Source organism: Prinia subflava, chromosome 3 (assembly GCF_021018805.1).
Source record: "Prinia subflava isolate CZ2003 ecotype Zambia chromosome 3, Cam_Psub_1.2, whole genome shotgun sequence".
Classification (NCBI taxonomy): domain Eukaryota; kingdom Metazoa; phylum Chordata; class Aves; order Passeriformes; family Cisticolidae; genus Prinia; species Prinia subflava.
Window position 1 is genome coordinate 105,340,448 of NC_086249.1, and position 25,563 is coordinate 105,366,010.

The following is a 25,563-nucleotide window of genomic DNA, read 5'->3' on the forward strand; positions in this document are numbered from 1 at the left end:
TTCGGGGCAGCGAATCCTTTCCCGGGCTTCCATTGTCACCGCTCTACTCCAGTCGCGACAAGCGACATTCGCGGGCCGCGGAAGGCGGTGGCGGCCCCGCCTACAACTCCCATCAGCCCACGCGGCGCCCCAGCCGGCAGCGGGCGCTGCCTGCGCGCAAAGCATGCCGGGCCTTGTAGTTCTCATCTGGTGACGGCGTTGCGTAACTCGCCCCGCCCGCTCGTTGCTATGACAACCGGGGGCAGTGGGCGGGGCCGCGCGGGAAGTAGCGTCAGCGGCTGGGAAGTGACGGAGACGAGGACCCGGATGTGGAGGGGGCGGGGCTCCCGCGCACCCCGGCGCGCGGGTCACGTGAGGCGGCGGTCACGTGACGGGGAGATGGGGACCGCGCTGGACGTGCGGGTGAAGCGCGCCGGGAAGGTTTATCGCGATGGGGTGCGTCTGTCGCGACAGCGCCCGCCGGGAGCGCGGGGACAGCGCGGCACCGCGCGGGGCGAGCGGGCAGGGAGGCCAGTGCTGCCCTAGGGGCACGGGGATGGGCATTCCCAGCAGGGCAGGGCTGATCCTGCCCCTGTGCCCAGCCCTGAGGCACCTCTGGGTGCTGTGCCCAGCCCTGGGGGCACCTCTGGGTGCTGTGCCCAGCCCTGAGGCACCTCTGGGTGCTGTGCCCAGCCCTGAGGCACCTCTGGGTGCTGTGCCCAGCCCTGAGGCACCTCTGGGTGCTGTGCCCAGCCCTGAGGCATCTCTGGGTGCTGTGCCCAGCCCTGGGGGCACCTCTGGGTGCTGTGCCCAGCCCTGGGGGCACCTCTGGGTGCTGTGCCCAGCCCTGGGGGCACCTCTGGGTGCTGTGCCCAGCCCTGGGGGCACCTCTGGGTGCTGTGCCCAGCCCTGAGGCACCTCTGGGTGCTGTGCCCAGCCCTGGCTCCTCAGCACAGCAGGGCCGGGAGCTCCTGGAGCTGAGGAAGGGCCTGGAGCATCTCCGTGCCCAGGAGAGGCTGAGGGAGCTGGGGCTGCTCAGCTGGAGAGGAGCCCCAGGGAGAGGGGCCTCAGCCCTGGGGGTCCCTGTGTGTCTGTCCCTGTGTCTGTCCCTGTGTCTGTCCCTGTGTCTGTCCCTGTGTGCAGGGAGGGCAGAGCAGCCCCAGGCTCTGCTCCAGGCCCAGCAATGGCCCCAGAGCCACGGGCAGGGGCTGAGCCCAGCAATTCCCCCGCACAGGAGGCACAGGAGCTTTTTTTCCATGAGGAAAGGTGGCAGAGCCCTGGAACAGCTGCTCAGGGAGAGCGTGGCTCTGAGCCACTCCTGCTCTGGAGACATTCCAAGCGCACCTGGACGCGTTCCTGTGTCACCTGCTGCAGGTGACCCTGCCTTGGCAGAGCCTTGCACTGGGTCATCTCCAGCGGTCCTTTCCAGGCGCAGCTATCCTGGCATTCCCTGGCTCTGTCGCGACACGGCCCGGCCGTGGCTCCTCGCTGGGCTCAAGGGTTCCCACAGGGAATGGCTTGGGAGCATCCGTGGCAGCGGGGATTCCTCGGGAAGCGGAGTCGTTCGCCCTCTCCTGTCGGTGCTGTCGCCGTCCCGGAGCTTTCCCCGTGTCCCTGCCCTGCTTTCCCTTTTCCTCTGCCTTTCTCCCTGCTCCGAATCCTCCCCCGTCCCTGCCGGAGCTTTCCCGATCCTGGCGCGGTTTCCCGGTGTCCTCCCGTAGCTCAGCTCGGGGATTTTGGGCATTGCCTTTGGCATTCTGTGGTGCTTTTTGTCCTTCCCCTTTTTCTGGGTACCGCGGGAAGATCCTGACCCAGCTCTGCGGAGGCCGATGTGGCTTGAAAGGGAAGGAATAATTTTAATTTTTTATCACTATTTACCTAGAAATCCTGAGTTGCTCAGCAGCAGTGTTCAGGTCTCTCTTTTTTCTTGCACTGCTATCATAACAATCCTTTCCATCCACGGAAATTCCATTCATTGAGTGATTTTAATCCTGGAAAACTGGATTTGAAAGGAAGGGCGTGCAGCATCTGTCCTACAATTGTCAGATTATCTAGAGAATGGCTTTGGCAAAGCTGAATTATTCCCTTTAGGAATGGTTCCAGAATGACAAATACTGCCTGTGCCTCACTTTCACATCATTTTGTACATTATAAAATTATAAATTATTAGGATTTTGTTTGTTTTTCTATTTCAGTGCTGTGTCCATTTTCATTTTGAAACTTGACTTGACTTTGAAACTGAACTTGACTACCTTTTTTCCATTTCTAAATGGATTTTTTTTTGTATGGAAAGGAGTATTCCCTCTGTTTTAAGCTGAAATTAGGATATTTCTGGTCAGTTAATCTGTCAGTTTTGTTTTTACCTACAGTTTTAACTCCATGTGGAAAGGTTTGTAATTTTAGTTCATTAACTAAGCCTGGAGTCTGTAAGTCTGAGATGAAAACACAATGATGGAAGAGCTGTGTACCAGGGATACAACATGGACTTTTTATAGGAATTTTGTAGGGACAGAAAGGAATGGAAGGGACCTCAAAGCCCACCCAGGGCCACCCCTGCCATGGCAGGGACACCTCCCACTGTCCCAGGCTGCTCCAGCCCCAGTGTCCAACCTGGCCTTGGGCACTGCCAGGGATGCAGGGGCAGCCACAGCTGCTCTGGGAATTCCAGCCCAGCTCCTCCCCACTCTGCCAGGGAAGGATTTTTCCCCAATATCCCACCTAAACTTGTCATTTGTCAGTCTGCAGCCATTCCCTGGCTCCTGTCCCTGCAGCCCTTGGCAATTGTCTCTCTGCAGCTTTCCTGGGGCTCCTTCAGGCCCTGCAAGGCCACCCTGAGCTCAGCCCAGAGCTTCTCCTGCCCAGGCTGAGCAATGCCAGCTGTGCCAGCCTTTCCTGCCAGCAGAGCTGCTCCAGCCCTCTGCTCATCCTGGAGCCTCCTCTGGGCTCTCTCCAGCAGCTCCACGTCCTCCCTGTGCTGGGAATTCCAGGCCTGGGCCAGCTCTGCAGGTGGGCTCTCACCTGAGCAGAGGGGCAGAATTTGGAGCTGTTTAATTTCTGAAGAAATATTAAAAGGAAAATTGCTATTTCACTTCAAGGCATCCTTCCCTTCCCTGTTCCCAGGCCGTGCACCCTTCCCAGCAGCTCTGGAATGAGTTGTTGCTGTGTGACAGGAAACTTCTCCTTTGTTAAGGCAGTTCACACGTTCAGGGTTGTCCTTGCTTCTCAGAGTTGAGCTGCACTCATTTTTTAAAGCAATAACCTAATTGCTTGTGCTAATTAAGGCCCTTTAGCAGAGCAGTGCAGAATTTAGGTCAGCTTTTCTTTGCTGTCCCTTTGTGCTTGTGCCTCCTGTTCCGGCATCTCCCCCTTGCTGCAGATCCTCTTCCCAGGCTCTCAGGATGTTTTCCTGCCACCTCAACCCCCCCTGACCCATTTTTGCCATCCTGTCCCACCAGGAGAGACCAAAATCTGCCAAAATTCCCCGCTCTGCTGGAGAGATCCTGATTTGGAGTGGCTGAGTGCAGAGTGAGCTGTGGAATTGTCCCGTGGGTGGAGGGAGCTGCACCCTGGGGGCTTTTGCCTGGGGAAGGAGCAGGGGAGGAGGTTTATCCCCAGGGAACTCTGCACTCCTCAGTCACCTGCTGCCCTTTCCAGCTGGGAATATTTCACGATTGAAGCGGATTTTCCTGTGTGGGAGAAGGGAGGGATAAACCATGGAGTGTGTGAGGGGAGCTCTGTGTTGTTCTCCTGCAGTTTTTCAGTGTTAAAAAGTCTGAGGTGACACTCTGGGGACGCAGCATTTTTGTGCAAAGGGTATTTTGTGGACAGCACATCCTTCATGGGATGAGTGACAACATCCCTGCAGTCACACAGCTCCTGCCTTTCAATCAGATTCACTTTGGAACTGTTTCTTCGTGTTCATTTTTCTATTTTAAATCTCTTCTGCTCTGCTCTGGAGGTGAATCTCACCTTCAGCTTGGCCATCCCTTTTCCAGTTGTGCCTTCCCTTCCCTCTCCCGTGGCTGAGCATCCCAATTTTCATACAGCAATTCCTCCTGGCAGTTTATTCCAACACATCAAACTTTACCAGCTGACCCAATGAGAGGGTTTTTCATCTGCCTGAACAGGAAAATCTTTATTTCTTTACTATTTGTGTAGTGGTTTGAGTGTTTCTGCTGCTGTGAGATAGGATTAGGAGAAGAGTAGGTTTAAATCTTAAAAGGTGTAAAGATAGATTTATTAATAAACACTAACAGAAAAGAATGAGAATCAAAATGAAACTTTTAAAAATCCTTTTTTCTCTTTACAAACTGTTTACTGTCTCACTGACAACATAAAGAGACAAAACTTGAGCTTTTTAGTTACTTTCACTACTTAAAATAGTCTTTTATCAGTTTTTAGGCAGAGGAGTTTCTCTTAGAACTTTTATGGAGGCACTGCTATAAGAAAACAGTTTTTTAGTGGCTCTCATGAATTTGTGGCTGCTTGGAAAAATCTCTGTAAATTCTGAAATTCTTTTCATTTAGCAGTTTTTCTCTTAGCTGTGCTGACGGGGTTATTAACTTATTTAGGGTACTGTTTAAGGATGCTTTTTTTTAGTATAAAACAAAGGTTTTCTGCTTCTATTTCTAAAATGATCTGAGGAGCAGAGGTCTCTTTTCCCTTGGGAGCAAAGGGTGTTTTTTTATCTTTTCTTCTGTTCAGAATTCTCTGTTGGATCACAGTTATATCAGTCTACAACTGAGAGAACTTTGAGTAGAACTTTGCAACTTAGATCTCGAAGCTCAGGTTAATACTTCAGCCAAGAGGAGGATGATCTTTTTAAGGCCAAAACCAAAAGTGCAGAGCTCTCATCCTAAATTCCTTCATGAGCCCTTGTCTATCTTGACCAGGTTACACCATTCTTTGGGAACGGGATTTTTTTCTTTTTTCAGTTTGGAGATCTCAGAGTTTCACAGTCTGGCTAACAGCTGTGGGGAAAAAAAATGAATTTAAACAAATGTTTTCCTCTTTCCCCTTAGGAAATCCTTTCTGGAGTGGTGGTCATCACCAGTAAGGACACGGTGCAGCACCAAGGGATCTCCTTAACCATGGAGGGCTCAGTGAATCTGCAGCTCAGTGCCAAAAACGTGGGCGTGTTTGAGGCCTTCTGCAACACTGCCAAGGTAAGAGCTGCACAGGGGAATGGTTTTATTCAAAAAACCTTTTCTCCAGTGAAACCTTTCCCTAAAGGCTCTCAGGTGCTCAGAGCTGCTCATGGGGTGGGAGTGAAAGCAGGGAATGCTCAGCTCTGTGTGGAGATCACAGAATCCCAGGGTGGGTCAGGCTGGAAGGGACCACAGGGGACACTGGTGCCACCTCCCTGCCCCAGCAGGGCCAGCCCAGGGCTCAGGGCTGTGTCCAGAGGGCTCTGGAATGTCCCCAGGGAGGGATGTATGAGGACATTTTGGGGAAGTAACTCACACTGACAGGAAACTTTTCCTTCAGGCAGAAATGCACTGCCACAAATAGTTAAAAAGAGGATACTGGATGGTGCATTGAAGGGCTGTGATTTAAAGAAAAAGAATAAATTGTGTGGTGTTATTTTATTTTTTGTTGAAGCGACCTGTATTTAACTGGACTTTTGTGCCAGATCAGTCACTGTGGAGGCCAGGGAGGGGTTCCTGGGCAGGAGACAAGACTTGCCAGATTCCTCTGGGGAGAGTGGGACCTGTGGAGCTCCTGGAAGGGCTCTGTGCTGCTCCCCAGCTCTGCATCCCAGCAGGGAAACTTCTCCAGGCTCCACAGGGCCAGGGCTGGCTCTGTCTGCAGGCAGCTCCATTTGGAAACTGCTTTGGTTAGGTTGGGATGGCCTTGGATCAGGGAATCACAGAAAGTTTGGGCTGGAAGGGACCTTAAAGATGATCCCAGTGCCACCCCTGCCATGGCAGGGACACCTCCCACTGTCCCAGGCTGCTCCAGCCCCAGTGTCCAGCCTGGCCTTGGGCACTGCCAGGGATGCAGGGGCAGCCACAGCTGCTCTGGGCACCCTGTGCCAGGGCCTGCCCACCCTGCCAGGGAACAATTCCTGATTCCCAAGAGCCCATCCAGCCCTGCCCTCTGGCACTGGGAGCCATTCCCTGGCTCCTGTCCCTGCAGCCCTTGGCAATTGTCTCTCTGCAGCTTTCCTGGGGCTCCTTCAGGCCCTGCAAGGCCACCCTGAGCTCAGCCCAGAGCTTCTCCTGCCCAGGCTGAGCAATGCCAGCTGTGCCAGCCTTTCCTGCCAGCAGAGCTGCTCCAGCCCTCTGCTCATCCTGGAGCCTCCTCTGGGCTCTCTCCAGCAGCTCCACTTCTTTCTTGTTTTGGAAGCCCAAGAGTTGGGGACAAAAATGGTAAAACTGCAGAGAGAAAAGAAATGTCATCTCCAAGCCACCTCTGCAGTCAAAGCACAGCCAGCCCTTATTCCAGTGGGAGACCTCCCCTAAATAATAATAATAAACTTTAGAGGTCAGGGGGATGGTTCAGTGCTCAGGTGCACAGCCTTGGTCATTCCTGCTGCTCCTAAGGGTCATAATTTAGGAAATGAAGCTCCACTCCCCAAAGCAGGAGCTGCTCCTGGTGAGCTCCCTGAATATCTTTGGTCACTGATGTCATGCACCCATAAAATAGAATTTTGAGCTAAATATTAATGTTTCTTTTCATTGTAAAATATATCCCAGCACTGTGTGTCCTGGAGAGGTCCCTGGGATGCTGAAAATCCGGGAATTCTGGTGGAGTTTAGATGATGTTGGTTCTCTGTCTCACCCTAAATCTTTAATTTTTATCCTTGCAGCCTATCCAGATTATCAACAGCACCATTGAAATGGTGAAACCAGGGAAGCTCCCCAGTGGCAAGACAGAAATTCCCTTTGAATTCCCGCTGCAAATGAAGGGCAACAAAGTTCTGTACGAGACATACCACGGGGTCTTTGTCAACATCCAGGTGAGGAGCTCCTGTCTGGAGAGAAAATAGCAAATTTCCTCTGCACAAGGTCTTCTAAAGCTGCTCTTAACCCATGGAAAGTGAGGGTGAAGTTTGCTGGTGTTTTCTTTTCACACTGACCGAGCCTTCCCCCCTTTATCCAGTAAATCTTGGAGGAACGATGGCACAAAAAAGGTGTTTTAACCTGCAGTGCCTCAGCAGAACTGCTCTCACCTAAATTTGATCCATCCTGATCTTGTAGGCAATTGTTTCCATTCCCTTCCTGAAAAATAACCAGCACTACAGTGTAGTTGTATTCCTAAATTTGTGTCATTCCATAAGGAAACTCCAAGTGTTGAGAGCAGCACAAATCAGGAAAGGTTTGCTTTGCTGGGGTGAGCAGCAGTAACATTCCCTGCCCAGATCTGTGTGGAATTCCTGCTTGGACATAGTCCTGTGCAAATACAGCTTTGAAATTCCATCTTTTTTGGTTAAAAAAAGCCTTTGCATAGGTGGGTTGGTTGTTTGAGTGATTTTTGGTGGTTTTTTAGGGGGAAAGTGTTTATTCAGCCATTTCCTGAAGGTAAATCCTGTGTTAGACAGTGAAGTTTTATATCACTGGAATGAAAAAAAACAAACCTAATAAACCAAATCACCCCCCAGCAGCCTATCAGAAGTCACTAAAAGAAATAAATCCCTTGGGTTTTGTCTGTGTTTGGATGCTTTTTAAATCCTTTCCATTTATTTGCTCACTTTTGGCTTCTTCCCTCATGTAACAGCTGCTGTTTGTGGTAGGGATGTCAGAAATGGTGCAGCACTGGTTGAGCTGCTTCCCATATCCCAAATAACTCAGTCAGTTTGAGGTGCACTTTAATGAGGAATATTTGCTTTATTTTGTCATTCCTTCTCTCCTCTGTGTAGCTTTTCTTGGATAAAATACCATTAAAATGAAATAATTTAAATTTCAGCCAAACTTTGAGAGTCCTGCTCTGCTGAAGGGGGAATTGTAACCCTGAGGTGCTGCTTAAGAGACACTTCCTAAACCTCTGGGCAGTTTAACTGAGCCTCTCTTTCATGATTTAGGGATTAATTGTGGGTTCAAGTCTCTGTTTGATGCAGAAACCTTTAATCAAACACTGCAGAGGGGTTGTGGCCATGAACCAGAAGTGAGGAACCCAAACGCCTGGTCTGAGGGAGGAATTAAAAATCAAACAAAACAAAAATAAAAAAACCCATCCCAACAAATTCCCTGTCCTGTAAAGACACTGAGAGGCTTTGTTGGAGATGAAGTGTAGGATTTCTGGTGTAACCAAATCCTTTCTGTTTTTCATCCCCTGGTTTCTGGCTCCTGTTTTAGGGGAGCAAATTGGAAGCAAATTCACCTCCTTGCCTGATTTTAGTGCTCCCACAAGAAAACAAAAATTCAGTTTATCAGTGTGCTGTGAATACATCACACTGATAATCCCTAAACCCAAAACAGGGTGAAAAATCACCCTTAACTGCACAGAACAGCAAGAACACTCTTTTCACTCTGTGGAAAGTTGGGAAGGAGGGAGGAAATCTGAATTAAATCTGTTTTTTTCCCCTGTGTCACCCCTTCCCCCAGTACACCCTGCGCTGTGACATGAGACGCTCCCTGCTGGCAAAGGACCTGACCAAGACTTGTGAATTCATTGTCCACTCCCTGGTGAGTGTGGCTTCTGTTCATTTTGCAATTAATTAAATTTTTTTTTGATTCATTTTTCCCTTCCCCACTTCACTTGAAGGGGAAAAAAAAAAAAACAAACGCATGGAAGGTGTGATAGCGATACGAGGGATTGCAGAAGTGTAGAATCAGAATATCCTGAGTTGGAAGAGACCCCAAAAATCATCAAACCCAACTCCTGGCCCTGCACAGGACACCCCAAAATCCCCCCCTGTGCCTGAGATCTTTGTCCAAAATGCAGGAGTAAAGGAAATCTGCCCCCAAACAAAACCACCCCAAAGAGCTGTTGCTTCTGGTTAGAAAAACCCATCCCTCTCTTAATTCTAAAGGACAAAGAGGAGTTGGATTTTCAGATGTTTTTACAGTGCCCTGAGTTTATTCTCTCATTCATCCTTTGAGACAATGGGGTGGTCACAGAAATATGATGTCATTTTTCCAAACACTGTTTCGAGTTATCCCAGGAGTTCTCAGCCAAAGATTCCAGGCTCCCAGAAATGGGATTGGGTGGTGAAAATACCTGACTGCTGTTCTTCAGAGGAGTTCTGATTCAGAGCCCTGACTCAAAGGTCTCACAGCTGGGGCTGTGTCAAAGTGAAAATCATGGAATCTCCAGGATGATCCAGTCCCATCCTCACCCCAAACCATGTCCCACATCCTGAATGCTTCCAGAGACTCCAGCACCTCCCTGAGCAACACCACTCCTGCAGGGAAAACTTGTTTCTAATCCTAATCCCTGTGGGAGGAGGTTGGGCTCCCAGGAAATGCTTTGCTGGTTGTTACAGAAGCTCCTGTGTCAGATTTGGGGTTGTTTAGATTGAGCTGTGCCTGTCCAGAGCTGATGAAAATCCCTTTTTCCATCTCTAACTCGCTGGAACATCCTGCTCCTACCATTCCTTTGGACTCTTAACAGGACAGTAAATATCAAAATCCTTTGTGTTACTCAGGACTCGTAGTGGAAATGTTATTTTTAGTTCTAAAGTGCCCTTTTAAAAGATTTAGTTTGGTGTTGCAAGCAAGTTTCCTGTTGGTAAGATCTCAGTGTTTTCTGCAATATCTGGTGCTACATTTTATTGGTCCATTATGACATTTATAAGTGAGCCACACTTGTCAGAGCAGTGACAAATCACATCTCCTGCAGCTTTCCTGCGCTCAGTTCTTGTTCCCACCACAGCACTTCTGAGCTCACCAGTCAGTAAATCATGAATCCCTCAGTCAGGGTGAATTAATGAGCTTTTACTGAACGTATAATTCTCACTGTCAGTGCTCAATGTGCCATTTCCCTTCAGCTTATCCTGTGCCAGAATTTGTCATTTTGGGAAAATGCAGCCAATCTTGGGCTAATCTCTCCCATCTTGCAGCTGGTTGGAATTCTTGAGCAGTGAGGCCAGAGCCTCACTCACACTTCCAGATCAGCCCCTTGCTGGTGGAGGACAAGGATTTATAAAGCAGATTTGAAGCAATGGACACAAGCTCATTTAGAATCTCCCCAAATTGAATAACGAACGGAAACATTCCAAGGGACATCTAAAATGAATTTATTTGTACATACAGAAATGGGAAATTGAACTTTTTTTTCTCTCTGCTTCAGGTGGGGAGGGTATTCCTGCTTTTCCAGGTGGTTTGGGGCACCAGCTGTTGTGGTTTTTAATATTCTGTTTTTTGGGGCTCAGATTTCAGTTTAACCCTTCCATTGCCTGCAGTCACAGAAAGGGAAGCTGCTGCCCAGCCCCGTGGACTTCACCATTACTCCTGAAACTCTGCAAAACGTTAAAGAGGTAAAAGGATTTTCCTACTATTTTAAATGTAAAGTTTGTGTGTTTCTGAGTGAGACCAGAGGAGTGATTACATTTTGCCTTGTAAAGAATCAGCTCTTTTTTTTTATTTTTCCATTTTCTTTTGTCATTTTTACAAGCAATCAAGTGATTCTGCCTCATCTCTTGCTCTGTAGGGATCAGTTAAAGGTGGAACTTTGCTCAGGAGTGGTTTTTATAAAGATTTTTATCCCTTTCCTGAGTGAAAGATGGGAGTGGAGCAAGGGAAAACATTCTATCCATGGACAGCCAATAGCCTTGAAAAATGTGCATTTTGAGCCTTGGTTATGCCTTTTTTTACAGCCCTCTGTGGCTTTGGGAAGCCTCAAGGAGGGCAGGTATAGATGTTGGGATACTGGGGAGGAATTGTTCATTCCCAGGGAAGCTGTGGCTGCCCCTGGATCCCTGGAAGTGTCCACGGTTGGGCATTGGGGCTTGGAGCAGCCTGGGGCAGGGGAAGGTGTCCCCACCTCCTTCAGCACACGGCTCCAGTCCTGGATGAATTCCAACAGCCAAGTTCTGTCAGTTCTTCCCAGAGAAGGTCCATCCATGGGGTGCATGGAGGAGCAGCAGGGACACATGTCAAGGGAGAAGATTGTAGGAGAAATCTTGATGCAGAGTGAGAGAAATCAATTTAAGCTGCATGAGGAATTTCTGAACTCTCGAGTTCTCAACTCCAGAACTTTTGGGGAATTTCCTACTTGTTTCAATAACTTCCCATAAGTTGTTTTTTTTGTTTCTTTAGTGTACTCTTTACAATGGCATCTTTTTCTCCTCCCTCCACCTCTGCAGAGAGCCTCCCTTCCCAAATTCCTGATCAGAGGGCACCTGAACTCCACCAACTGCGTGATCACGCAGCCGCTGACGGGGGAGCTGGTGGTGGAGAGCGCCGAGGCGGCCGTCAAGAGCATCGAGCTGCAGCTCGTGCGAGTGGAGACCTGTGGTGAGCCCACCCTGCAGGGTCTGGGGGCACAGGAGAGCCAGGGAGCAGCCAGAGCCTCCCTGGGAATGGGGAATGGGGAATGGAACCCCTGCCCGCTGAATTGTTGTCATTTTGGAATGAAGGGGCTGTCAGGAAAAGATATGGGAATGGGAATAACAGTTCTTTGCTGGGAATATCAAAAATGAAAATGTAGTAGTACAAAAAAAGCAAGCAAACAAAAATAAACCACTGCCAGAGTGAGAGCACAGCCTGACCCCCTGTTGGTCAGGCCCAGCCCAGCCCTCCTGCAGTGCAGCTGTGGCTCTGTGGGAGCAGAGATGATCCTGGAGCAGGGGCAGTTTCCTCTGAAGGTGCCGTGGGGTGAGATGGGTCCAGCCTTCCTCTGGGAATGCAGAGCACACAGGCTGTGCTGGGCTCTGAATGCCAGGGTTTATCCAGGTGGGAATGCAGAGCACACAGGCTGTGCTGGGCTCTGAATGCCAGGGTTTATCCAGGTGGGAATGCAGAGCACACAGGCTGTGCTGGGCTCTGAATGCCAGGGTTTATCCAGGTGGGAATGCAGAGCACACAGGCTGTGCTGGGCTCTGAATGCCAGGGTTTATCCATTGGGAATGCAGTGCACACAGGCTGTGCTGGGCTCTGAATGCCAGGGTTTATCCAGGTGGGAATGCAGAGCACACAGGCTGTGCTGGGCTCTGAATGCCAGGGTTTATCCAGGTGGGAATGCAGTGCACACAGGCTGTGCTGGGCTCTGAATGCCAGGGTTTATCCAGGTGGGAATGCCAGGCTCCTCCCCTGGGTGCAGCATCTCCCATGGATGATGGAATTGGATCAGCCCTGCAGGGAGCCTCGATGGCCCATGGACAGCAGAGATCCCCTGCAGGGAGGATGGGTCCTGGAAGGGATAAAGAACCCTGCCCCAGCTGGTTTGAACAGATTTCCCATTAACAGAAGACACCCACCCCCTCCCCCAGAGGAATGGGTTAAAGGAAAACACCTCCCCAGGCAGTTTCCACAGATGATCATAGAATAGAAAGGTTTTGTTACATTTTCCTTGCCAGCCCAAGACCCTGGTGAGGGCAGGGACCAGGCTGCAGGAATCCCCTCCAATGGGGTGGGCAGTTTATAGCCACAAGCAGATACAGTTTGTTGTAGTTCATGAAAAGTTCTATCATTCCTTGCAATCTCTGCTGTTTTATCTTCCATAGATAACGCAGAAGAGTCAGTGACAATTTTACATCATGGCTGTCATTGGTTGTGAGCTGTTTTAGTGGTTTTCTGTGTTTTATTTCAAGGTCATGAGTACATGACTCTTTAGAAAGGTGTTATCTCAACTTCCTGAGGTGATTAGTGCTGATACATTGATTACATGATGTGAATTTGTTAATCTTTTATATTTATAGTTGACATCTTGTGGGCTTTAACATCTCTTCATCTTTCAAGATCCTTCCTTTTATTTTCTAGCTGCTTAAGCATCTCTTAACTGCTGTTATTAGGAGCCTTGTTTTAAAAATCTGTTAAATGACACCACTCCAGTTTAGAGCCTGAGCCTGTTTAACTTTTAACTTAAACAATACTTAAACTCGATATGGATACATCTTGGCAAAAAAGGAAATCTTAAACTACACTAACTTAATAAAACTTACATATAACAGAATTTTAAACTAACAGAATGTAAATCTAATATCATGTTAACATAACAGAACTTAAAAGTAACATCACCTAAATTTAACAACACATAAACTTAACAAAAATTTAACATAAACTTAATAGGGTCTAAACTTAACAGAACTTAGAACAACCTAATTTAAACTGAGCAATATTTAAACAGGGAACAGCATGAAAGAAAGGCCAGAGAAATGAGGCCTTGCAGGGTTTGCACTTTGGAGGAAGAGCCCCAATGTTAATTTAAATTACCTCTGTGATCCTTAACTCTGGGCAATCTTGCAGGGTGTTTTTCCCCTTAATCCTGGTGCATCTCCATTGTAAATTTTGGCTGCTGCTTTCTCTCATCTCCCCTCATTTTCCCCCTTTGTGGGGTTTTTATCTTCTTTGCTTCTGTTTGAGCCAGGATTAAATGCTCAGGAGATGCAGTTTGTGTTCAGACTCCGATGTTTATTAATTCTTATCTATGGTACAGTCTCATGAATTGTGAGTTCTGGCTAACAAAGTGAGAATGGCTCTGTCTTTATCTCTTTCCAAGGTCTTTTAAGCATAAATTGTCCAATTATGAGATGACACCTCAATTATTTTTACTTTTAACCCAATAACCAACCACCTGTAGTCCATAATTCAGATTTTATTACCCAATTATAATACACCACCCAGACCCATGGAGAGGAAGGTGAAAAAGAAGAACTTAGCCTACACCCTAAACCCCCCATGTTGCTTTATAGATATTCTGTAGTGTAAAGCCTTAAATTCAATTTTGCACGCTGTGATCTCACACCCTTCTATCCAAACTGCACCCCCACAGTCCCAGTGCTGTCACTCAATTTTGGAGCCTTCTCCAGGCCCAGGTGAAATGCAGAGTTTGCCTGGGGTTCAGCACAGAAGGTGTGGAATTCCCAGAGCCCAGAATTGCAGCAGCTCCTGTCCCTCCTGCCAGGCTGTGCCGAGGGCTACGCCAGGGACGCCACCGAGATCCAGAACATCCAAATCGCCGACGGCGACGTCTGCAGGGGGCTGCCCATCCCCATCCACATGGTGTTCCCCAGGCTCTTCACCTGCCCCACCCTGGAGACCACCAACTTCAAAGTGGGTGAGTGGGGAGTGGGAATGGCCACGTCCATCCCCTGAGGTGGGCAGGGGAGGGGATAAATCCAGCAGCGCTGCAGGACAGCCCAGGACACCCCTCTGCCCCCCTGAGCACAAAGAGCTGTGCAGCCACTGAGCTGCTCCTGGCAAAATTCCACAGTGAGGGGACAGGAGGAGCAGTGGATGTGGTGAAACACTTGAGGAATGGTCCAAGAATAAAATTCCTCCTTTTCCTCACCACTGAGAACTCCTCTTTCCATTTCTTCTCCTTTTTGTTTCCCGCTCTTCCCGCTGAGAGCCCTGGAAACAGCCAGGTGGGTCAGGGTGTGACTTCTCTTACCCACACCACGTGCTCCTCCCTGCTGGTTGTTGTTAAAATCCAGTATTTTTATTTAAAAAAATCAGGATTTTCCTCATTTGTTGCATCAGTACTGCAAGAATCCACTTGGCTGGTTTCTATTTCTCCCCTTCATCCTGCTGGAATCTGTTGTCACAGAATCTGTGTGCAGATTTTCCCCAAAATAATAATAATCTTTATTTTTTTTTGCCATTTAAAGCTCTTCACTAGCAATTTTGAATGAGAATTTGAATTTATTTTGATTTTTGCTTTATTTATTACTCTGCCTGGCTTTTTGTTCTGTCTCCATTTAGAACTGATTAATGACCTGATACTGATTTTGGCTTTGAAGGACACAATGTGGTATCTAAGAGTAGATTTTCCTCTGGAATTTTCGTTCCCTAGTTTGCTGTTCCTGTTGTAATTCCAGTGTTTCATTTCCTAGGGGTGTTACATGCAGGGACCAGGCAATGGAATTCTCCCATTCCATGCTTTAAACACCATCTTGGTGGAGGAGTTTCTCCCAAAACATTTTGTTCTTTTGCTGTCTGCACCCTTTTTTCCAGAGGTTTATTTGCCATAGTTTATCAGTGAGAAAACAATCCAGAGGAATTCCCAAAGATTAGAAGAAAGCAGGATTTTCTAGGAATGGTCCAAGGGCTGGGATGCCTGGCTGAGATTCTGCCTGGAATGTTCCAGGAGCTCCTGCCTCATCCTGCAGCCAGCATTCAGATTCCCATGGAATTGAAGTGGGATTGCTGAGAGGATTCAGCTTCCCATGGAATTGAGGCAGGATTGCTACTGGGATTCAGCTTTCCTGTGGAATTGAGGCATGATTGCTACTGGGATTCAGCTTCCCATGGAATTGAGGCAGGATTGCTACTGGGATTCAGCTTTCCTGTGGAATTGAGGCAGGATTGCTACTGGGATTCAGCTTTCCTGTGGAATTGAGGCAGGATTGCTGCTGGGATTCAGCTTTCCTGTGGAATTGAGGCAGGATTGCTGCTGGGATTCAGCTTTCCTGTGGAATTGAGGCAGGATTGCTACTGGGATTCAGCTTTCCTGTGGAATTGAGGCAGGATTGCTGCTGGGATTCAGCTTTCCCATGGAATTGAAGTGGGATTGCTGCTGGGATTCAGCTTTCCTGTGGATTGAAGGGGGATTGCTGCCAGGATTCAGCTTTCCTGTGGAATTGAGGTGGGATTGCTGCTGGGATTCAGCTTTCCTGTGGAATTGAAGTGGGATTGCTGCTAGGATTCAGCTTTCCTGTGGAATTGAGGTGGGATTGCTGCTGGGATTCAGCTTTCCTGTGGAATTGAAGTGGGATTGCTGCTGGGATTCAGCTTTCCTGTGGATTGAAGGGGGATTGCTGCCAGGATTCAGCTTTCCTGTGGAATTGAGGTGGGATTGCTGCTGGGATTCTGCTTTCCTGTGGAATTGAAGTGGGATTGCTGCAGGTTTCAGCTTCCCATGGAATTCTCTTCTTTCCCTTCTCCCAGAGTTTGAAGTGAACATCGTGGTGCTCCTGCACGACGACCATCTCATCACGGAGAACTTCCCCCTGAAGCTGTGCAGGATGTGAACGTCCCAGGAGAAGCAGGGAAGGATTTCCTGGGAATTCCTCTGAGGGGAAATGGAGCTTCATCCATGCCTGCCTCCAGCTGGAGCCTCCTCCTTTCCCTCTCCCTGTGGGCACCTCTTGTGCTTTCCCTTCCCTGCTAACCTGGCCCAGACTTTGCCTCTCTGCCTTTCCCAGTCCTGCTGCCTTCAACATCCATGTTTTCCCCAAATTTTCCTCAGGCAGGTCCTGAAGGAATCATTCTGTGGCTTTCTACAGCTTGTACAAGGATGTAGCAATTTCTTCTCATTTTCATTTTCTAATACTTGTTCCAAAGTGCTTTGAAAGCCCCTTAAAACTCATCAATCCCATTCCAGCCTTACTGGGAGGGTATGGGAATTGTGTTGGAGTGGGAAATAAGGTCTGTGAGGATCTGGAAAATGCTGCTACAACTCTGAAAGGTGGAAGATCTGCCCCAAGGTGGATGGGAAATGAGTGGCTTCAAATCTCACCAAGGAAATTTTTGGTCAAATTAGGAACAGGAATTGGTGTTGGAGGAGTTTGTGTTTGTGACTGTACAGCTTAAGGGGAAATTCAGTAAGAAAGAACCTTCCCCACACCAACAGGTTGTGGGTTTTGATGTTGTTTTAGTGGAAAAGCCACAATTTGTGGATTTTCCATTCATTTTCCATGTGGGGCAGAGGCAGGCTTAGCCTAGCCTATGGAAACTGGAAGTGCAGAGATGAGCACCTAAAAAGGCAGAGTTAAGAAAACTAAGAAAAGTAATTTCCTTTGGTTTATCCAGCAGCTTTGCCAAGCAGGAGAATGCCATTCCACTCTGGGCCCTGGTGTTTTGGGAAGAAAAAGCTGAAAATTACATTTCAGTGTCTGGGAATGGGGAGGAAAATGCAATTTACTGAAACTCAGCACTTTTCCCTGAGACCAGGGAAGGTTTTGGGGAACACCTGCAGCCCCCAAAAACACTGGAAGCTGGAAAGGATTCCAGTGCTGGAATTTTTAGGCCTTAATTCTACAGCACAGAGTAGTTACTCACCTCTAACTCCGACTGAGCAGAAATACTACACAGAAACAACATGTTTGGCTGTAGCAGTAACTTTATTTTTTACTCAACTGGTGATTAACACAGAGATTAATGAGAGAGGAGTTTAAAACTTGAGCTGCAGGAGATGTAGCAGTGTGGGGAACAAGTGATCCCTGGAATTAGCCAAGAGCTCCTAATCCATGTGATGCTCCCTGGATTGAGACAACACAACATTTGAGTTTCACTTTCAGATTCCCAGGCCCTGCTCCTCACTTTTTGGGCTTTTTGGGACAAATCTGTCAGTGTTGAAGGCGCTCTGGCCACTTCACACTTGGAAAACAGTGGGAGAACAATTCCCTGGGCTGTTGGAATTCTGCCCCTCTCATTACTGGTGACCATTCCTGCACAACAGAGGAAGTGTCACTTAAAATCCTTTTAAAAAATCCTATAAAAATCCTTCCTATTTAAACAGACCAGCTCTTTATCAAGGGGGGAAATTCAAATTTCAACCCTATTTTGAGATTAAAGAATTGACCCATGTGAAGAATTTAAAATTCTTAATTCAAAATGTGACTAAAAGTTGTTATTTCAACAATCTGAACTCTCAGCTGTGGATTTATGCAGAGAGGAGCTGCAAAGACCACACAAGGCTTGAATCCTGAATTGTTGGTGCCACAGGAAGGGAATGTCTTGGTTTCCAATTCTGGGTCACACCTACTTGTTTGATATTGGGATAAATCTGAAGGAAAAGCCCCCTCTTACAGGAATTACGCCTTTCAGATAAAAGAATTCGGTACTTTCAGTGTCCCTTAACCCAAAAATCCAGCAGTTTTGTGTGCTGCCAGCCCCGAATTCCACAGCTTTAGGCAGGAACCAGGAGAAATCTGAATCTTGCAGTCAAACCCCCATGGCCAATGAGCCCAGGGCTCTGTCCCGTCCCCCAGCACCGGGTGAGTGCTGCAGCCCCTTTTACATCTTGAATTTCAGAGAGCAGCAGCAGGAGCAGGTTCAGCCGTTCTTGTTCCAGGCAGGCAGCTCGGGGAAGTCCTCGGGCAGCAGCGCGTGCCCACGGCACATGGGGCAGGTGCTGGAATGCTGCTTGAGCCACAGCCGGATGCACTGCGGGCACAGGGACAGCGTGACGGGCACAGCCTGGCCAGGGCAGCCTGCTGGGGGCTGCAAATCTCTTAGGACAATGGGGAAACTCTCCACAAGGTCTACACCACGGAAATTTGGGGGTGGAGAAGTGTTCTGCTGCTCTAATTGAAGTTATTCTGAGAGAACAAATCGGTGTTAAAACAAAAGGGGAAAGTCACAGAAATGTGGAGTTACTCCAACATAATTCTGGCTTTTTTACTTCATGGATTTCCACTCTCAGGAGGCAAACAGAGTTTTCAGGGATAACCCATTGCCTGAGTGTGCTGCCAGCAATCCCAACCAAACCCATTCTCTGCAGAACCATCTGAAACCCACTCTGATGAATCATTTAATCATTTAAAAATACCTGAGGTTTTCTGTCAAGCTTGGGGGGCAGAGGCTGGAAAAGGAAACTGTGCCCTGTTGTTCAAGCACTGAAGGGTAAGGGGGGGGTAAAGGGCTTGTTCTGAGGAGGGGGAGGTGAGGAACAAGAGCAGAACTCACCTCTCTGTGAAAGTGGTGGCCACACTCGAGCTCACAGGAGTCTCTGCTCAGCTCATCGTGACAGATGGAGCAGGGATCCTCACTGGAGACCTGGCCAGGACAGCAAGGCTCAGTTATCCAACAACCACCAGCAATTAACCAGCACATTCCACTCAATTAACGAGGCCACCGACTTTAACCAAGTCTGTTGAAGCTTTTGTACACAAAATAAACGAGGCAATCATTTTTTCCCCGGGATTATTTGTACAAAGCACACGGCAACAACTCCACTGAGGAGCAGCACACTTACACTGTCCTGCTTTTTCCACTTGGCTTTGGGAACAGCTCCAGCGTTGCCCCAGGGCTGCAGGTTGGGCTGGGAGGGGTTTTTGCTGCCGGGGATTTTCGGGGCTGCCCGGGGGGAGCCGGGGGCGGTTCCTGCCGCGGGCGGGTCCCGGCTCCGCGGGGGGAGCCCGGCTCTGCCCGCTGCTGCCTGCACAGGGAGCACAGGAATTCTGTTCTGGGGCTCTGCTGCTCCTGTCCCCCGTGGGGAGCAGCAGCCCAGCCCCAGTACCTTGAGCTGCCGGTCCAGGATGAGCTCCGTGGCCCGGTTGAGGATTTCATCCGGGCTCAGGCCGGCCACGGTGTTCCCGTTCCTCCTCTGCACCTCCTTGATGAAGGCCAGGAGCTCCGAGCTGGAGGGACAGGACAGGCAGGATCAGGGGTGGCCCCTGGAGAGCACTGCAGGCTCTGTTTCATCCCAGCAGCATCCAAAGTCTCCAGCTTTTCCCAGGAACTGTGGCTGCTCCCTTGACTCTCAGTGACCAGGACAAAACCCCAGAACAGCCAGCAGAATCTGGGAATGGTTTGGGTTTGGAGACACCTGGAAGTTCATCCCATCCCAGCCCTGCCATGGCAGGGACACCTCCCACTGTCCCAGGCTGCTCCAGCCCCAGTGTCCAACCTGGCCTTGGGCACTGCCAGGGATGCAGGGGCAGCCACATCTGCTCTGGGAATCCATCCCAGCCCCTGCCCACCCTGCCAGGGAACAATTCCCGATTCCCAAGATCCCACCCAGCCCTGCCCTCTGGCAGTCTCAACCCATTCCCCGTGCCCTGTCCCCCCAGCCTTGGCAGCAGAACAAAATCAATTCTTTTTGCACTCCCTCCCTGCCTGCTCAGACCTTGTTTCCCAGCTCTCCTTCAAGCCAGTACCTGCTGTGGCTTGGGAATATATTCTGGAGCTGGGCTAAAATATTTCCAATGGTGTTTTGGAGCTTTGTGTTGTTTGGAATTCCAGGCGGTCTCGGTTGCAGAGCTGAGGGATCCTGGTGGCTCTGGACGGGCTGGGAGTCACTTGCAGGGATCCCTGCAGGGCAGGATGGCGAGGGCTGGCGGGATTGGGATCCCTCTGGAGCCTTGGCAGGCGCTTTCCCAGCAGCAGGAGCTGCCTCGGAGGGGGCAGGCGCTGCCTGGGCTCCGCTCTGAGCTGGGACAGGCTGGGCCGGAGCTTTCCCTTCAGAGAAGGCAGGGAGGGCACGGGTGACAATGGCAGGGTCACACGAGGGGACTCGGCCCGGTATTGCCTGGGAAACAAACACATTCCACAGGGAAACAGGGATCAGAACAAAGCAAGAGCAGCCCTGGAGCACTCGCAGCCTGAACTGTCCCTGCATCTCAAAGGTGACCTCAGTTTATCCCAAAACCTCCCTCACATCAGGGCAGCTCTTTGACCTCAGGGTTATTTCTCTCCTCAAAGGTCACTCTGGTGTTACTGCAGCAAAAACAGATTCCAAGTGCAGAGCAAGGGGCACAGAAATTGCTCTTTCCCACTCAATTGGTGGTGATTAGGTTGTCTCCATATTCTGTGTCAATAAATAGAAAAGGACAGACCTAAAAATAAATGGGGAATTATGCAGGAGGGCAGGGGTGGAACATGCAGAAGCCCAGAAAAAGTGTAACATAAATATTAAATAAATAACAACAAATATAAAAATAATAATAAATACATATAAATATTAAATAAACATAAATAATAATAATAAATTAGACCACAGCCCTGAATCTAAATTACACTCAGAACAACAACAACAACAAAAAAAACCACCAAAAAACCACAAACCAAGATTTTCAACAGAGAGAAAATAAAAGGAACAATCCGAGGAATGAGAAGAAACTGCTTTGAGTGGATTTGAGCTGCTTTGAATTGCTGGAGCTGCTGGGCTGTGAGGAGATGTCTGTGACCAGGATTTCTGGGGCTGCTCTCACTCAGCTGCCTTCCCATTCCCAGCTCTGCTCTGAGCTCGCTGTTTGCAGCCAGGGCCACACGGTGGTGCAGGAATTCCTTCAGCAGGAATTTGCCCATGGAAAGGGAGCTCAGGCCTTGGCAGGGGCTGCCCAGGGAGCTTTGGAGTGCCCATCCCTGCAGGTGGCACCTGGAGGTGGCCCTGAGTGCTCTGGGCTGGGGACAAGGTGGGCACAGCTGGGACTGCCTGGGCTGGGAGGGCTTTTCCAGCCTCAATCCTGGGATTCTGCATAACGGGGCTTATCCCAGGGGATTTTGGGGCTGTTCAGCCTGGAGAATCTCCAGAAGACTCCAGAGTCCCTGCCAGGGCCTAAAGAAGCTCCAGGAGAGCTGCAGAGGGACTGGGGACAAGGGACAGAGGGACGGGAGCCAGGGAATGGCTCCCAGTGCCAGAGGGCAGGGCTGGATGGGCTCTTGGGAATCAGGAATTGTTCCCTGGCAGGGTGGGCAGGCCCTGGCACAGGGTGCCCAGAGCAGCTGTGGCTGCCCCTGCATCCCTGGCAGTGCCCAAGGCCAGGCTGGACACTGGGGCTGGAGCAGCCTGGGACAGTGGGAGGTGTCAGGGTTGGAACTGGGTGATGTTTGAAGTCCTTTCCAACCCAAACCATCCTGGAATTCCAGGATTTTGGTGCTGCAGGAACCCTACAATGGACAAAACCATCAGTGAGTCACTTAAACACCAGGAGCCTCTCCCAGGAGTTGGGAATGTGCTGCTCCCTGCCCTTCCTCCATCCCTTTTCCTCGGGATCATCCCCTGCCTGCAGAGCTGGGGCTTGGCCTGTCCAAGGCTGCACATCCCAGTTCTCCCTGGGCACCTCCAGGCCCAGCTTTACCACAGAAGAGACTGATTGTAATTAAACTTGTAATTTAAATCCTACAACTCCTACCCCAGCAGCCCTTCCTTTGCACATAATGCTCTTTTTCACTGGACTCTCAGTACACTGAGCTGATTTTTGGGATTTGATCTGTCAGAATTGCTGTTCCTGCCCCTCAAACACCTTCCTGTGCTTCCCCTCCTGCTCCAAGCCCATCAGCACACGAGGAGGAGCAGCTGCAAAGCCCAAAATGCGGCAGGAATTCCTTGCAGGGGGATTAGAGCTCTGCAATTCCCATCTCTTTCCACAACAGAAGTTCCTTTGCCAGCCACGCCGAGGGAAAGGAAATCCCAAGGCCTGGAAGTGCAGTGCAAGGTGGGATACTCACAGCAAATCCCTGGGGACAAGCAAAATCCACAATTTCCACTTTGCTCAGGCAGTTCCGGGCACCCTTTGTCACCTGCTCGATTTTCTCTTCGTACTCAGCCTGCAGAAGGAAAAGCGACCACATCAACATCAACCTGAGCTCCCTCTTCACTAAAAATCACATTTTACAGCTGAATTTCTCACAGAGTTTCCTGCTGGTTTCTTTTTTAAGAAGTTCCACGGATTTCTAAAGGGTCACCAAGAAAAAAAAACCAGACTTCTTAATGTGGGACCCAATTTTGGAGCAAGGGCAGCTTTTTGCTTTTAAAAAACTGAATATATCCACTATAAATTGTCATCCTGGATTCCAAACTGTCTCTTCCTTTTGTAATTAAACAAATTCCCCTCAGCACTGGAGGACAAGCTGCTGGTGCTTTTAAAACACAAATGCAACATTATTTAATGATTTCATTTGCAAAGTTCAACTGAGAAATTGGAGAGAAATAAAGTTTTACCTCGACTTTTTCCAGTTGTTTCTTGACATTTGAAATAAATATTTCCCAGGAATCAATCTGGGACTTCAACACAGGAGCTGCTGGGGCTGAGCTGCTGGAATATTGAGAATTTCCAGTTACTTGCAGTATTTTCATTACTTTTAAGACCAGTGGTATTGTCCCAACAATTCATCCCTCAAGAATTAATCCCAGTTCAAGTTTTCAAGAGATTTCAGGTGAAAATCAGTTCCACTTTTCCACTTTTTCCACTTTGCAGCCCTTTTCCAGGGATACTGGGCAGGAATAATTGGAATTATGATAATTATCACCCAGATAATCTGATTTTCCCAGCTCAGAAAGACACAAGGATAAGGATAAATTTTGTTTGGGGCAATATTATTTACCCTCAACTCTGTGCACTTTTATATTAATATTACAATATTTTATATTAGAATTATAAATTCAATATAACAATCGAAGATAAAATAAAAACTGTATTTGATATAATTATAGACTAGAAAAGAAATATGATATAGTAAATAATTAACAGGCAGGAGTAGTGGAATTCCTGGTGGGAACTCCCAGGACCTGCTCAGTGCCTTCAGAACCCTGAGATTTCCCTCTGCCTTGGCAATGGTGCCCTTGAGCTTCCAGATTTCAGTTTCCTTCCAGGTCTGGAGCACTGAGACCTGTGGAAAAAAAACCCAAATAAACAACAAAACAAAACAACCCAAAACCAAACCAAAAAAAAACCCACAAAAAAAAAAAAAAAAAAGGGGATAAAACCTTAAAGCAGAATTTAAGAAGAATTAAAACAAGAGTTTGAGGATACAAAGTGCACACACAGCTCCTGCAGTGAGGAATTTCCAAGTGGAATTCCCATCCCTGACACTTCCAATTTTTAATCAACATCTTTAATTTCCCCACCTCCAATCAGCACAAGCCCCGCTCTAATAAAAGGTTTTTAAGGATTTTTTTTTTGGTTGTACCTAATAAAAGGTTTTTAAGGATTTTTTTTTGGTTGTACCTCTGCTTTCACAGCTCTTTTCTCACACTCCTGGCTGTCACCTTGACTCTTTTTTATCAGGTCTTCCAATTTGCCTTTCTCATGAGCAAATTTATTACTGTGAAAGAAAAAGAAATGAAATATCTGAGTGCCATTCCCAGCAGAGCAGTATTTAAAGTTTATGCCATTTTAGAAAATTTTTACAGCAACTCAGTGTCATGTAATCAATGTATGAGAGTATGGTTTTCCTTATTCTAAATATTAATATTAATTTACTCAAGGCAAGTAAAAGCAAACTAACTTTGGGTAAGAAATAGGGGTTCAAATGTTTATTTTCCCCTAAGCCCAGAGTGAAGCAGAAAAATGCAAATATTGCTGCAATGAGTTTTACCTGGTCTCCAGAAATGTATTTAAACACGCATTATATTGCTTTTCCTTCTCTTCAATGGTCTTCAAATACCTACAGGAATGAAACATTTGTTAAGCTGGCTGTGGAAAAGGTTTCTTGGCAAATATGGAACACGTTCCTCTGTAACCACCAGGACAATCTCTAGGTTTGGATCCTGTTTAATCCCAGGATTTATGGAATTTTTTCATATTTCATAATGAAATGAAGTGGCCAGGCTGGAGCAACCTGGGACAGTGGGAGGTGTCCCTGCCCATGGCAGGGAGTGAACTAAATGGTCTTTAAATCCAAACCCAAACTATTCAGGAATTCTACTCTAATTATATTTAAATTTCTCGTTAATAAAGCAGTAATTAATATAAAAACAGGCTGATGATTTTTCAGGACAGATTTGGCCCAAACTACTAAAGACTAAAGATAAAACAAAGCCATTCAAAGTCTGAGCTCTGTAAACTGAGAGAGGGCATTAAAACACAGCAGGAATTGTCAAATCTGATCAGAATTATTGCTAAATCAGCTTTATCAGTTATCTAAAAGCCATTTTAGATGTATGTTTATTAGCAATTTGCCAAAAAATGGCAAATTCTTATTCAAAATAAGAAAGTTGCCATGTCCATATTTCAGCCTAACACTGGGAGAAAATGTCTGGCTGCTTTCACAGGCAAGGATTAATTTTCCTTCAAGAGTTCTGAAGTCTTTAGACTGTCAGAATGAGGGGATGTAAATCTGTTTACAGCTGTACCTCTCATTGGTGTCTGAGTGTTTTTTAGCTGTGCCCTTCAGGGCTTTCAAGTTCTCTCGATTTTCCTTCTTCTCCTGCTGCCATTTCTTCATCTGCGCTTCTGAGTCTTGGTGGAACCAATCCAGCTCATTCTGGGACACCTGAAGGCAGAAAAGGAGAAAGATTTCTGCAAAGTGTGCCTTCTTCAAATAAATGTCAGAGCAGACTGAGGATGTTTGTGATCAGGCAGGAAATCCTGGATGGTTTGGGTGGAAAACTGTCTCAGGTTTCAATGCAGGTTGTAACCAGGGGTCTGAATTCCATCCCCAGCTGTTCAAACCAGCTGGGACAGGGCTCTTTATCCCTTCCAGGACCCATCCTCCCTCCAGGGGATCTCTGCTGTCCATGGGCCATCGAGGCTCCCTGCAGGGCTGATCCAGTTCCATCATCCATGGGAGATGCTGCACCCAGGGGAGGAGCCCAGCATTCCCACCTGGATAAACCCTGGGATTCAGAGCCCAGCACAGCCTGTGTGCTCTGCATTCCCACCTGGATAAACCCTGGCATTCAGAGCCCAGCACAGCCTGTGTGCTCTGCATTCCCAATGGATAAACCCTGGCATTCAGAGCCCAGCACAGCCTGTGTGCTCTGCATTCCCACCTGGATAAACCCTGGCATTCAGAGCCCAGCACAGCCTGTGTGCTCTGCATTCCCACCTGGATAAACCCTGGCATTCAGAGCCCAGCACAGCCTGTGTGC

General features: G+C 48.3%; 2 protein-coding genes across 11 annotated transcripts in view; one reads left to right on the top strand and one right to left on the bottom strand.

The window, feature by feature from the left end:
• Positions 1 to 283: 283 nt before the first annotated feature.
• On the top strand, positions 284 to 17,125 carry VPS26C (VPS26 endosomal protein sorting factor C). 2 transcript variants are annotated; one of them, XM_063393211.1, is made up of 8 exons: positions 284 to 435; positions 5,001 to 5,144; positions 6,791 to 6,940; positions 8,526 to 8,606; positions 10,325 to 10,399; positions 11,228 to 11,378; positions 13,987 to 14,139; positions 15,972 to 17,125. In XM_063393211.1, the coding sequence occupies exons 1-8, from the start codon at positions 307 to 309 to the stop codon at positions 16,052 to 16,054; spliced, it is 966 nt and encodes a 321-aa protein (XP_063249281.1). In that variant the 5' UTR covers positions 284 to 306; the 3' UTR covers positions 16,055 to 17,125. The 2 variants fall into 2 exon arrangements, with proteins under 2 accessions (XP_063249281.1, XP_063249283.1); XM_063393213.1 differs by lacking the exon at positions 15,972 to 17,125 and having other exon boundaries at positions 13,855 to 13,992.
• Positions 17,126 to 17,127: 2 nt separating this feature from the next.
• The window catches only part of TTC3 (tetratricopeptide repeat domain 3), a 61,116-nt gene continuing 52,680 nt past the window's right edge, over positions 17,128 to 25,563 (bottom strand). For 5 of the 9 annotated variants that reach the window (XM_063393208.1, XM_063393209.1, XM_063393203.1 and 2 more), the window contains 10 exons: positions 24,826 to 24,965; positions 24,069 to 24,137; positions 23,699 to 23,795; positions 23,260 to 23,360; positions 22,693 to 22,786; positions 22,200 to 22,298; positions 19,907 to 20,277; positions 19,003 to 19,387; positions 18,714 to 18,803; positions 17,128 to 18,191 (listed from right to left, as the gene is read on the bottom strand). In XM_063393208.1, the coding sequence (XP_063249278.1) occupies positions 18,081 to 18,191; positions 18,714 to 18,803; positions 19,003 to 19,387; positions 19,907 to 20,277; positions 22,200 to 22,298; positions 22,693 to 22,786; positions 23,260 to 23,360; positions 23,699 to 23,795; positions 24,069 to 24,137; positions 24,826 to 24,965 (1,557 nt within the window). In that variant the 3' untranslated portion in view covers positions 17,128 to 18,080. Of the gene's footprint in view, positions 18,804 to 19,002; positions 19,388 to 19,906; positions 20,278 to 22,199; positions 22,299 to 22,692; positions 22,787 to 23,259; positions 23,361 to 23,698; positions 23,796 to 24,068; positions 24,138 to 24,825; positions 24,966 to 25,563 lie in introns of all 9 variants that reach the window. The other 4 variants (XM_063393210.1, XM_063393205.1, XM_063393206.1 and 1 more) reach the window with 3 other exon arrangements.